The sequence below is a fragment of the Artibeus jamaicensis genome, unplaced genomic scaffold (genome assembly GCF_021234435.1).
Source record: "Artibeus jamaicensis isolate MK-2021 breed Jamaican fruit bat unplaced genomic scaffold, CSHL_Jam_final contig_233, whole genome shotgun sequence".
Taxonomy (NCBI): Eukaryota; Metazoa; Chordata; class Mammalia; order Chiroptera; family Phyllostomidae; genus Artibeus; species Artibeus jamaicensis.
In genome coordinates, this window is record NW_026521486.1 from 37,664,945 (window position 1) to 37,677,733 (window position 12,789).

The 12,789-nt window shown below is 39.1% G+C and overlaps 1 protein-coding gene across 3 annotated transcripts in view; it reads right to left on the bottom strand.

The window, feature by feature from the left end:
• Nucleotides 1-12,789, bottom strand: part of TMTC1 (transmembrane O-mannosyltransferase targeting cadherins 1) — a 243,731-nt gene that overhangs the window by 211,536 nt on the left and 19,406 nt on the right. For all 3 annotated transcript variants that reach the window (XM_053661849.1, XM_037144874.2, XM_037144873.2), the window contains exons 3-4: nucleotides 4,098-4,171; nucleotides 1,548-1,724 (exon numbers count right to left, since the gene is read on the bottom strand). In XM_053661849.1, the coding sequence (XP_053517824.1) occupies nucleotides 1,548-1,724; nucleotides 4,098-4,171 (251 nt within the window). The remainder of the gene's footprint in view (nucleotides 1-1,547; nucleotides 1,725-4,097; nucleotides 4,172-12,789) is intronic.

The window sequence follows — 12,789 nt, forward strand, 5'->3', positions numbered from 1 at the left end:
CACATGCTTAGGTTGCAGGTTCAGTCCCTGGTTGGGGTACATGCCAGAGGCAACCAATCAATGTTTCTCTCTCACATCACCGTTTCTTTCCCGGTCTCTCTCCTTTCCTTCTCCTCTCCCTGAAATCAATAAGCATGTCCTCTGGTGAGGCTTTTTTAAAAAAAAGAAAGAAACTGGATGAAGAAGAATGAACTATAGGCAACACTGGACCAGAGAGTCCCAAGACCACGGGAGACATGGCTTCAATGATGAGGTTAAAACGGCTCTGGACTGGACCAAAGGGGAGGGTCTGCAGTCAGCTGTCACATCTTTCTGTCGTCAGTGGGGCAAAGCAGAAAGCAGCTAGGAGGCGGAGGTAAAAGGCATGCGAGGAGAAAGTGAAGAAAGTGGGAAGAGAGGTTAATAGGTCATTCTCAGAAAAAAAGCAGTGAGCAATGCAATCATTCCCATCAGCTGAGAGGATATGGAAGAAGACATTCTCATTGAAGCCATGGGAGATTCTCGGGCTCACACTTTCTTGGCATGAGCTCAGGTCAAAATGGTAACTGGCTTCCTTCCTTTCACACCCCTCTGAGACTCACAGGGAGTCAACTGAGCACTCAGTTCTAGCTGAATGATATCCAAGTACATGGAGGCAGGAAGGTGATCGGAATTTAATGATTAATCTCAGCTTGCTGCCACTCAATCGCTCTGCTCTTATCTTTATGTCAAGAAGTATAAAGAGAGAGGGAATAGAATAAAAAGACAGGATTTTTAAAAAAGTAAAATTCTTCATTGGACAAGGCAGAAAAATGAATCAAACACATTTTTAAAAGTTCAAAAGTAAGAACATTAAATTTTCTGAAAAACAGGATCTGTGTGTCATTGCGTACAGTAATTATAAATCTGACAGAGGGAGAAAATTATACAGTGTGTTTGAACTTGCCTTAGTCATTCTTATCATCTACAGACCATGGGGCAAAATGAATGTGCCTTAAATTTTGAAAATGAAACCGGGCTACTAAATAAACTTGTCCTTTGATTTGTATATAGTGTGTAAGTATTCCTGTATGGTTTACGCTGGCCCACTGTGACATTTCAAAATGAGATGCCCAAGACTCTTAGAAAACAACATGGACTCTCAGAGCAGACTCTAACTTAGCAGGGCCCTTGATGGATCACACTCATTTTCACACACAGATTCAAGGGGAGCCGTTAACAGATTCCACTCGCAACCACTTCTCTGTGTGAATCAAAATTTCTCAGTGGTTTGCAACCAGAAGATATTGCTAATATAAACTTGCAAATAGCATGGGTCTTTTCAATTCCTAATTTGGGGCTCACAAAAATTTTATAGTCCCCACTGATTTTTATAAAGGCATGAGTGAAGAGTTTGAACATATGTAATAGATTTATCCTAATGAAATATGATTTGTTTATTATAATATGATCTAAGGTGAAGTTATGTTTAACAAAAATGCTGAACCTTATTTTAATGAAAGTCTGAAAACTATTTAAGTACTTCTCTGCAATGCACTGCCTACTATCGAGACATTCAAATGACTTACGATTTCTCTTGCTTGTGGGACAAGGAAAAGAGGTCATAAACCAAGCACACTCCAAACACAGTGATGCCCGTCTCTTTCACTAGCATTGCGCAGGTCCCCAGAAACAAACCAAGCAGCAAGAAGAAGGGAGACGCCGTGGACGGGAAACAGCCCCCAACGCAGCACTGGTCCACACTCCTGAAAAACACGGTTGAGATTCTTCTCATCTAAGAGACACCACCTTTTAACAATAAGATCTAACATCAATTTCACTGTATTCTAAGTAGGAAGGTGAGCAAAGATTTCTTCAAGAAAAGAATCATTTAAAATTACAAAGAAAAAAGTGTCTAATATTGATTTGGGTACTTAAAGTATATGAAAATTACGATGAAACCTGGCATATAATAAACGCGCATTAAAAAGCCACTTAAATGCTACCACGGAGATATATTTAATGACATGGAAACATGTTTAAGTGAATATATTTTAAGTGAGTAGCACAGGTCACACTAAGCCACATGTGTGAACTCTGGAGCCAGGTCTCCTGGGTTCAAACTATTGCTCTGCACTTAATTAACAGGGTGATATGGGGCAGGTTACTTCGCCTCTCTGCCTCAGTTGCCGAATCTGTGAGATGGGATCACAGTGTTGGAGGGAGGATTCAATGAGTGATTCATTACATGTTAAATGCTTATCATCATTATTATTTTAGCAAAGGTATTTAATATGCCTTTGTATACAAAACAATCAGTGGAGATATATGAGCATATATAAACATACACACATATACCCCCTGAAACATAGTCATCTTTTCACTCTGTGATGAAAATACAGATGTTTTAGCTTTTTCTTCTCTTCTGCCTACTGTTTTTTTCAATTCATGTTCCATGAGGACGTCATTAGATAAAGGTTTTTCTCAGCCTGATTTCCAGTGGGGACTTTTCCAGAGCCTTGCAGCTGCGTGAGGTCTATTTGCATCTCACAAAAAGGAAGCGGCCCCACGAGAACAAGCGTCACTACGCCTTCAGTGGGTGCCACGCCTGCCTGTTCCTGACTCCTTTGAAGTAAAGGCCAATACTTCTGTGGCTGCGCTGTGTTACCCTGATTCTTATGTCTCGGAGCAGTCGCATAGGTCTGAACTCTTCTTCGATGCTAGTCTATAGCCTCAGTTGCTAAAAGTGGGAATGGCAGGCACACTAGGAACGTGGACGACGACGGCTTGTTATCACATAGATATGGATACACTACAGGCTTAATCATGTTCCCAAACATATCAACCACACGGAGAGGGTTCAAAAGAAGAAGTTCAGTCTGGTTCTAATAAACAAGAAACCACTGGTGAATTGGGATTTATACTGTTAAGACTTTTTACACCTTTATACATGACCAGCAGTGCCGAGGGAGGTCACCACGCCGGGAATAGAAGACTGGTACTATACTAAAAGGTTCTTCACTTTACTAAAACTCCATAAGACGATTCATTTCAGTCTTGATCCAAAGTCTAAATTGGTTTACAATAGGGTTTCACAGTTTCAGCACTATTGGCATTGTGGGGAAGAAGATTCTTCATTTTAAGGGCTGTCCTGTACATTGTAGGATCCTTGGTCTATCAAGCTGTGACAAGTGAAAATGTCTCCAGACATTGTCAAATGTTCCCTGCTGGAAGTAGGTGCAGACTTGCCACATATTGGGAACCACTGGTTTAGAACAGTGTCCCTCAGAGTCACTGGGCTTTGTAAGAGTGTAGAACAATGAACTGACCCAAAGATCAAGGTTCGGGAATCCCTACCCCGGCATCCCTCCACAAAGGAGAACAGCATGGTTTACTGGCCCCTTTTCTCAGGGCCATGCCCTGAGCCATTTGCCCCCATGTACAAGTTCTTCTCACCCTGCTCCTTTCTACAGCTGATTACGTCACCACTCAGGTGAGAACCTGATCACACTGCGGGGAAAGAGGCAACATAATTAAAAAATTGTTTTATTGCATTTCAATTTCCCCAAGCAAGAAGCTGCTGTATATTGATGAAAGAATATGTAAATTGGAAAACCACAGTTGAGAAAACTGCTTTCAATTCAGTCTTGTTTTAAGCTCTGAGCTACTTTAATGAGGATAAGGAAGCAAAAAAAAATTAGGACCAAAATGAAAAGGAAAAACCAAACAAATCATAGGGGCAAATAAGAGAGAAGACTACATCCCATATATTTTGGCTCAGAGCTAAGATTCCAAAACCCACTTTCAGTAAGAAACTACAATTAAAAGGAATCAAGGAGCAAGAGCGCATCTGCCTGGTACCAGGAGGGCAGTTCCTACAAAAGGCCACAACAGGGTTTGTAATGCAGCTGGAAGAGCGAACACCCAGCAGTTGGTAAGGAGAGGATTTCCTGAGCCAGGTTTCTGAAAAGCTCTCTGAGCATTTCAATGCCAAGAAGCCTCCCTCCTCTCTCAGGCAGAGGCCCCACGTCTGCACACATGTGCGCATTCACGCGCACACATGCACATGGCAGAAATCCCCTCTTTAGGGACAGCACGACTCTGTAATCACAGAAAAGGACATTCTTAGCTCTACCTACCTATTGTAGGAGAGGAAGGCCAACAGAAAGAGCAGGCACGCCAATACATCCGCTCTGCCGACGATTCCGGCCACCTAGGGTGTTTGAAAAATACAAAATAAAAACCTCAGAAAATTACTTCCAGAAAACCATTACAGAAATTTACTGGCTTATGTAGGGTATAATAAAGTGGGAAACACGCCATTCTTCAAATTCTAATATATGACTAACCACCTCTGGTTATCATATATATTTAATAATATGTTTACAGGAGGAGCAAAAGAGGAAGGAAGGGCCAACATTTTCAAGTTTAACCTCATTTTTAACCTTTCTTCTATAGAAGGTTAATTCATAGCATCCAAGTTTACTCATTTATTGGTTTATTCAAAAATATTTTTGAGCAATGACCAAGTGCAAGACACTGTGCTAGTCTTTGGGCCCTGGAGGGTGAATGGAGCCAAGGGCATTTACACAGCCCTGGGAAAAGGAGCTGAGGGATCAATAACTCTGACAAGAATGGGAATGAGTGTAAACTCATCACTGCTGTATGTGAGTGTATGTGCATGTGTGTATTTCTTAGCTCTGCCACTGAAAGGGCCTAAAAGCAAATACCCCAGCGGCAAAGAGCCCTCTAACTAATGGAGAGCCATTCCTCCTCCACCGAGAACACGGACTGCGGGGCTGAGCTGGGAGGTAAAGAGAAGCATGTCAGAAAGGAAGAAAGTGTTCAAAAAATGACAGGTACGTTTCAAAAGGACACAGAAGTTAGTGAGGAGCCACTGACCAAATACAAGACAATTTGAACATCACAATAAACATGGACATTAAAAATTATAAACCATTGAAAAAAAGACATTTGAGAGTGCATACTGGTAATAAATATATGGATGGATGGATGAATACATGTGTCAGTTCCTATATACACACAGTGAGCAAGTGAATGGAAGGGAGTGGACAGGTCGTCCTTCCATTAAAATCCCATTAACGACTGTAGAGGGAGGAGCGCAGTTGGAAAACAGCCATTTTGCTCCTTCATATGAGTACAGAGGGGCTCAGTCAACAAACAGCACAAAATATCAAAGCATGCTAAATCTAAGGTGTGAAAGTTGAATGAGGCACAGGATATTTGCAGGGTTCCAAACCATTTCCTCACTGATTACTTATTAGCTGGAAAATTTTTTTAAAAATAATTATACAATGAAAAAATGTGTTGCACTACATTATATCTTGACGAGGGAATAAAACAACCTCACCAATCAAGGGCGAATGGACACAGCATGGCACTGTCTGGAGTACCCTGAAGGGTACATCACTTGTATAGTCTGCCGGCCAGGAACGCACAACCTGAAGCTAATCGTGAGACATCATCGAATGACCCAGGGTGAGAGCATTCTACTAAAGTACACAAATTAATATGTATTTTCTATTAATAAAGTATAAGGTATATAATTCTACATTATTTTATAACATTAAATTTTATCATATCTTAATATCTTCTCATTTATATTATTGTATATCTTGATTTACTAACGCTATCACAACTCATTATAATCTAGTATACCATAATATAATGTTGTATACAATATATATTATATGTTACAAGTACATGTTTTACTAAGGTAATATACTATATATGCATATATTATACATTTATATTTTATATTTTATCTTTACATATTTCTAGATTATGTACTACATAAATATATTTATGTGTTTAATATTATAAAATGTTAATATACTATACACTTAAATAATACAGTAATATCATAAAATATAATATGTAGTATGCATTATATATTTATATTTTAATTGTGTAATATAGCATATATAATAGTATGGACTTCAAAGTTATAAAAAGTGTAATATTAAAACATTTTGTTATATACATTCTAACATAAATTTTAAATTATGTTTAAAGCTATATATTACTGAAGGACATAAAAACTAGTAGCTGTTCCAAACTTAAGGAGACTGAAGAGAAATGTTGATTAATGGCCTTGGTTTTAGAATATACAACTAAATTATTAAGGGATAAAGGGGCATGAATTATGCAACCTGCTCTCGAACGCTTCAAAAAACAACATTTTTATATGTTGAGAAAGAAAGGGAGGAAGAATGATAAATGTGGCAACTTTTGAAAAATTGGTGACTCTGGATAAAGAGTATATGGTCATTATATATGTTTTAATTTTTATATTTTTTAAATGTGTTACTCAAGAATAGGCCAAAATGGAATAGAGGTAGGGGCAGAAGGATATCTATAAATTTGTCTATTATTGCACTATTCAACATGTGTGTGAATGTCTCCTAATTTTTTTTCAATCCAAGAGAGAAAACTATAAAGAAAGAAAACAAGGTATGCTTCAAAGAATGCTTCAAAGAAAAGGTCACATATGAGCTGGATCTTAAAGATCAGGAGGATTCACAGGGAAATGAACTGGGTTAACATTTCGGGCACAGAAAAGAGCATCTACCAAATTACACAGGACCTGAAGTCACAGTGAATTGGAGACTCAACCAACAATTAATAGCAGAAAACAGTTTCCTGGGAAATGTTCCTATAAATACCCTCACATAACGAGCACACCTTGCAGTCATTACGGAGGTGCAGTGACACACGTCTGGGGTGGGACCCTCCGGCTCTGGAATACAGACTTTCCTTGCCGTCTGAGCGAGACTCAACTTGGTTATGTTTCATTTCTGAGATTCGGTTTTATTACCTTTAAAATGGATACAACACCCCCTATCTCATATGACTCCTGTAATTAACGAGATGATACATACAAACTGCCCACCCAACACGGGCGCCCTTCTTTCCCCCTTTTTCCTGCGGAGAAACAGGGTCACACTCTTAGCACTGAGACAGGACGCTCTGTGTGGATTACAGAAATCATCTTTTTACCTTAAGGATTACATATATTATCTTCTAATTTATCTTTATTAGATAATCTAATATATCTATTAGTTAAAACAGAAATAACAGTAATTCAATTATTACAGGCCTGCATATAGATTGATAGCAAGTCACGTATTGAGAAAAATTCTACTTCAGTTTAAATCAAGAGACACCTGGACATGGTCAAATAATTTCACTGGCAGTACAGAGTTGAAAGCTATTACCTAATGGGGCTGCTTGGACCACACACTGTTCGTTGACCTGTTAATCTATGACAAATTTGAGTGCCAAATCGGGAAGACTGCATGACTCAAGGGAGATAGGCAGTAACAATGTGGTGTCACCTCGGTGTCAAGGCCCAGCTCAAACTCACCATCTGTAAAGTGACAATTAATTGCACATGGTTCACCGGTGAAGTCCAAATCTGCTCAGTGCATCCCACTGCGTCTGTGAGCATGGAGCTCGACATCCGCTGTAAGGCCTGAGCCTTCTGAGAGTTGAACGGAGAGCCCAGCTTGCCAGCAATGAAGTACTGGGACCAGGCCAGGCATCTGGATCCAGAGGGACACCCACTGCAGCACAACTAAAGGGGCCAACTCAAACAACAGCAAGACCTGCAAGCTGATACTGGGTGTAGCAAGCTGCAGTGAGGCAATCATAAGCTAGGCAAGCATAACGAATGCATTAAAGGCACCTGAAGCCCCACTTCTCAAATTGCAGCCAGTTAGTGCTGCTGGGAAACAACAGCAGCAGCAGAATATGCCAGCTGGATGTGTCCCGATATAAAGAACGCAGAGTCCCTTGGAGTAGGTCGGGGGTGTTAAAACGTTAGTGCTAACACTGATAGACTTTGTTGCCAATTACCAACCATGAAGCATTCACTGAACATCTACTCTATATTTGTGTTGAATTAGGGTCCTGTCAGCAACTACTATGTGCCATTCATTGTCACTCGATTAGTTAATAGGATCATATTCAGCAATTGCACGGTGTATTCTAGTCAACAAACATCTTCCAAATGCCTCCTGTCAGGTATTATGCAAGCTGGAGGGATATAATCTACCTCAAGGAGTTTAACATCTGGTGAGGAGTCAAAGGAGTGTATTAATATGATACAGGGAAGCTGCTGTCTCATAAAGAGGAGAAATAACTGCCATGGGAAGACTAAAGAAATTAATTTTGACATTTGGGTCTGGGAAGGCTTCGTGAAAAGGCTGGCCTTACACACTAAAACAAAGGACGGGCCAAGGAAGACTTCAGGAAGCTCATGGTAGGGGAATGCAGATCCTGGGCCAGAGAGGAAATGCAGAAGCATTCTAGGCAGAGGAAAGAAAAGTCAGAAAGCAAACAAGGTGTTTCTGGAAGGGAAGGCATAGAGGAATGAGCATGGAGTAAATGGAAAGGAGGCAGGAGCAGGCACTGGGAAGCAAAGACAGAATTTAAAGTTGAAGCCCCTTGGGCTTGATTCTGCGACAATGTCAGCTGAAACCTAGGATACTGGGAAGTACAAAAGAACTTGCTCAAAAACACATGCAGATGGACAGCATGTAGTTCTGCTTCATGCTGCAGGTTTTTATCTCCTAGGGGGTAGTTGTAACCTGAGAACAGTATCCTTTAAATATTCAAAAGTGAAAAAAACACAGGTGAATTTGGCAGAATTGGAATAATGTAACATTCAGATCTCCGAGTAAGCCTAACAGAATTATGTGGAAAGTGCCGGTTAAGAACTTAATTTCCTCCCAAAACATATTACTTCTTGGAATACCACTCATAGGATTTGTATAAAGTTATTAATCATTTTATCTGCAAGGATGAGTTCCATTAGCATCAGACAGAGCCAGGAATGCACACTCAATACATGGCAGCAGCTAACGGCAGGACGGACTGATCAGATCAGTTCTCTCCTACGTGCTCTTATTCCGGTTCTGGAAACGTTGACCTTACCTTGCAACTCACTGTGTCAGCATTTCCTGCTGATGCTTTTAACTAAAGTGCACTTCTTCAAACCAGTAATAATGTCTCTGTGATGAGTAAGTCTTAATTCTCATTGGGGACTACAATAATTTTCCCAATTACTGATTTTCCTCACAATTTCCTAAGAAATATAATGTCGGGAAGCCCTTCCAAGAACTACAAAGCCTTAAATGAAGAAAGGTCTGAGTTTATCTCATTCGTGGCTCCACCCCTGCACTGAGGGCAACATTCCAGTCTCTCAAATACCTGTTGAAAAACTGAGTCAGTATAATGAAAGACTCAAAAAATGGGATTTATTTATAAAAAATCATGTGTTTATTCTTACATTCTTACACCTTCTTTGAAGGTGACTTTAAATTAGTCACCTTCAAAGTACTCTCCATTTGATGCAATACACCCATCAAGACTTTTTTTCCACTGCTCAGAACAGTTTTGAATTCATTGATTTTGATGCCATTTAGTGCTTCTGCCATTTTTTGTTTTGCCTCTTCCATATCAGCTAAAAACGTTTCTCTTTGAGGAATTTTTTCATCCAGGGAAACAAAGAACAAAGTTGCTCAGAGCAAGATCAGCAAATGGGGAGGGTGGGGCATGAAGGTCATGCCTTTTTTGGTCAAAAGCTGTTTTGGCACCCAGTGTGGCATAGGCAGGTACGCTCATAAATCACCCATCATGAAATGGGCAAATGTGTTGAAAGTCTTCAAAAAAAATTCACTGAAGCTGAATGCAGCCTCTCACAACCACACCAGCTGGTACAGTGATACAGATGGGTTCCTGGAACACTCACCTACCAGGGGAAACCTGTAGAATAAGGGGCCCACCCTCCAGAAGATAACAGCAGTTTGGGGGGAGTTCTCCTTCATAAATGAATTTGTTCCTGTCTACTTAAATTGAAAATATTGGGTTGACCAAAAAGTTCATTTGTGTTTTTTTTGTAAGGTGGCTCTAGTAATGCTTAGTTGTATTTAACTTCATTCAAAAACAATTTTATTAGATTGCATTCTGACAGCTGTCATATCAGCGTGTATTAAAAATACACGCTGATATGACAAAATTGGTGAATTTTTGTGTAGCCATTTTTAAAATGAAGATGGAAGAAAATAAGTGAATTTTTGGCATATTATGTTTATTATTTCAAGAAAGGTAAAAACTCAACTGAAATGCAAAAAAAAAGATTTGTTCAGCATATGGAGAAGGTGCTGTGACTGACTGAATGTGTCAAAAGAGGTTTGTGTAGTTTTGTGCTGGAGATTGCTGGCTGGAGAAGGATGCTCCATGGTCAGGTAGACCAGTTGAAGTTGACAGTAATCAAATGAAGACATTGAGAACAATCAATGCTGTACCATGTGGGAGATTAGCCGATGTACTCAACAAATCCAAATCAAAAAAAGGTAGTGGCGAAAATGAAAAGTGTGTCTTTTATTTTATGGGAAAAACCATATGGAGTTTTTGACCAACCTGATCATTTTTTTCTCTGCTGGGATCCTTGTTTTATTCCAGCACACTGCCAGGTCATCTCTGTACTTTCGTGCATGTGCTTTGGCTTTCCTATGAGACCGCGAACAAACCGTGCATAGGGATCTTGCTATCCACCCACACATCCCCTTGGCACCCAGCAGAATGCCTGGACCAAGCAAGTACTCATTAACTATTTCTTGATTATATAATTAATAAAGCAAAGCCTTAATCATATCAACATGTTTAAATATAATAATACCAACATGTTTAAATTAAACCTCCCCCCCCACACACATTTAAATCTTCAGTCCTTCCTGAGATAAATCACAGTCCCACTTCTGTTTTTGTTTCACGAAGTAGAGATATCTCCCACTAACCCCCTCTCCCACACGCTATGTTCTATTTTTCTTTTTAATAGAATTTATCACTGTGGCTTTTTTAAAGCACATCTCTTTTTTCTAGTCCTCTGCCCTTCTCCTTAGAAACCTGAACTAATATCTATAAGCAAATAACAGTCTCTTGATTTTACTTCCTCGTATAGATTGTTATGTAGGTCAAATTTCTTCACCTCCTTTTTACACCTCCTCCCTCTCCTTGTGAATGCAAATAGTTTTTCTAACGCCTTTCCCTAAATAAGTGTCCAACCCTTAGACTCTTTTGCTTTTATAATTGTGTTACCATGGGTTTTTTTTTTTCAATTAGTACAAAAGCTTGTTGAAACCCTTTCTTAAAGGTCAGTTTGCTAGCAGGGTTTTTCTTTTTCATTTGGAATTCAACCTAACTTCATCAGCCCACAATCACACTGTCAGAGGTTACCCGCATTTGATATTCTCCTACTCCGCAAGCTGAGAATTAGGACTGTGATTGTTGTACCCATTTGCCCTTTCCTGCAAAAAATTCCCCAAGACGTTGTAAGCACAGACTTTCAACTTTAAAAATTATTTGTCAGAAATGTAATATTGTCACTCTGGCCAGGAGACTCAGTTGGTTGGAGAATCATCCCATACACCAAAGATTGTGAGTTCAATCCCCAGTCAGAGCACAACCTACCCTAGGTAGGTAGGTTGCGGGTTCAGTCCCCAGTGGGGGTGCTTCCAGGAGGTAACTGATAGATGTTTCTCTCTCACATCTTTCTCTCTCTCTCTCTCTCTCTCTCTGTAAAAATCAATAACATATCCTCAGGTGAGAATTCCAAAAATGTAATATTGTCTATCATTTAGAAATTGCCTTGGACCAGCATCACATACAGGGTGGAGCAAAACTAGGTTTACAGTTGATAAATATATGAAACACAGGGTTTGTATTATTTCCTGTATACACAACTGTAAACCTACTTTTTCCCCACCCTGTATTCTACATGGCTAGGTAGTAGCCCTTGATTAGTATTTCTCTCACATCACAGCCGAAAAGAATATTAAAAAGTTATGTTACCTCTCTCACCTTTAAAACTTCATATTAAAATTTTTCAGTAGCCCTGGCTGGTGTAGTTCAGTGGATTGAGTGTGAGCCTGGATCCAAAGCATAGAGGTTTGATTCCCAGTCAGAGCACATGCCTGAGTTGCAGGCCAGTTCCCAGCAGGGGATGCACCAGAGGCAACCATACATTGATATTTCTTTCCCTCTCTCCTTCCCTTCCCCTCTAAAGATAAATAAATAAAATCTTTAAAAATTTTTTCAGCATAATTTTAGATACTAGAAAGAATATAATTTTCTATGCAATGTAAATATCGACATTTTAAAATAAGGCTATAATGCTACTGTTTTAAATGTACCAAAAGAAATCTAAAATATACCACAGCATGTTAAAACTCATCATTTTCCATTTAAACAACATCAATAAGCTCTTCTTTAAGTGGTGGACATTTATACTTCCCCTGAACTCACAGTTCCATTTTATTCCCCCCTGAGCATTTTTCTTAATTATTGTACAGTTATGCTTAAAAATACATGTATTTTATCATCTCTCCCTGTGATAAAATACAGATATAATTAAATGTTTTAAATTTTTTTGTGACCGTAAGTTTCTTTATTATTCTTAATTTTTGTATTATTTTTAGTTAGTATTAATATGTAATTGTTTAGTACATCATAAATAAATTATAAAAATAATAAATAATTATCAAATATAAAGGATAGATCTCTAAGTAACAGATGCAGCAGCCTTCTCTTCAATAAATTCAGTGTTCTATGGCCAAATGTCACCTTTCATTAGACTAGGAAAGTATACAGCATCAGTTCAATTGCTAGCTTTCATCTTTTTGGATGGTTCACAGAAATGGGAATAGCACTAGCCAGGTTATCACAGCAACATAATTCTCTGAACACCAAAGTTATCCACGAAACCACAGTGACCTATCCTCTCACATACTGTTTAATGATCTGCCA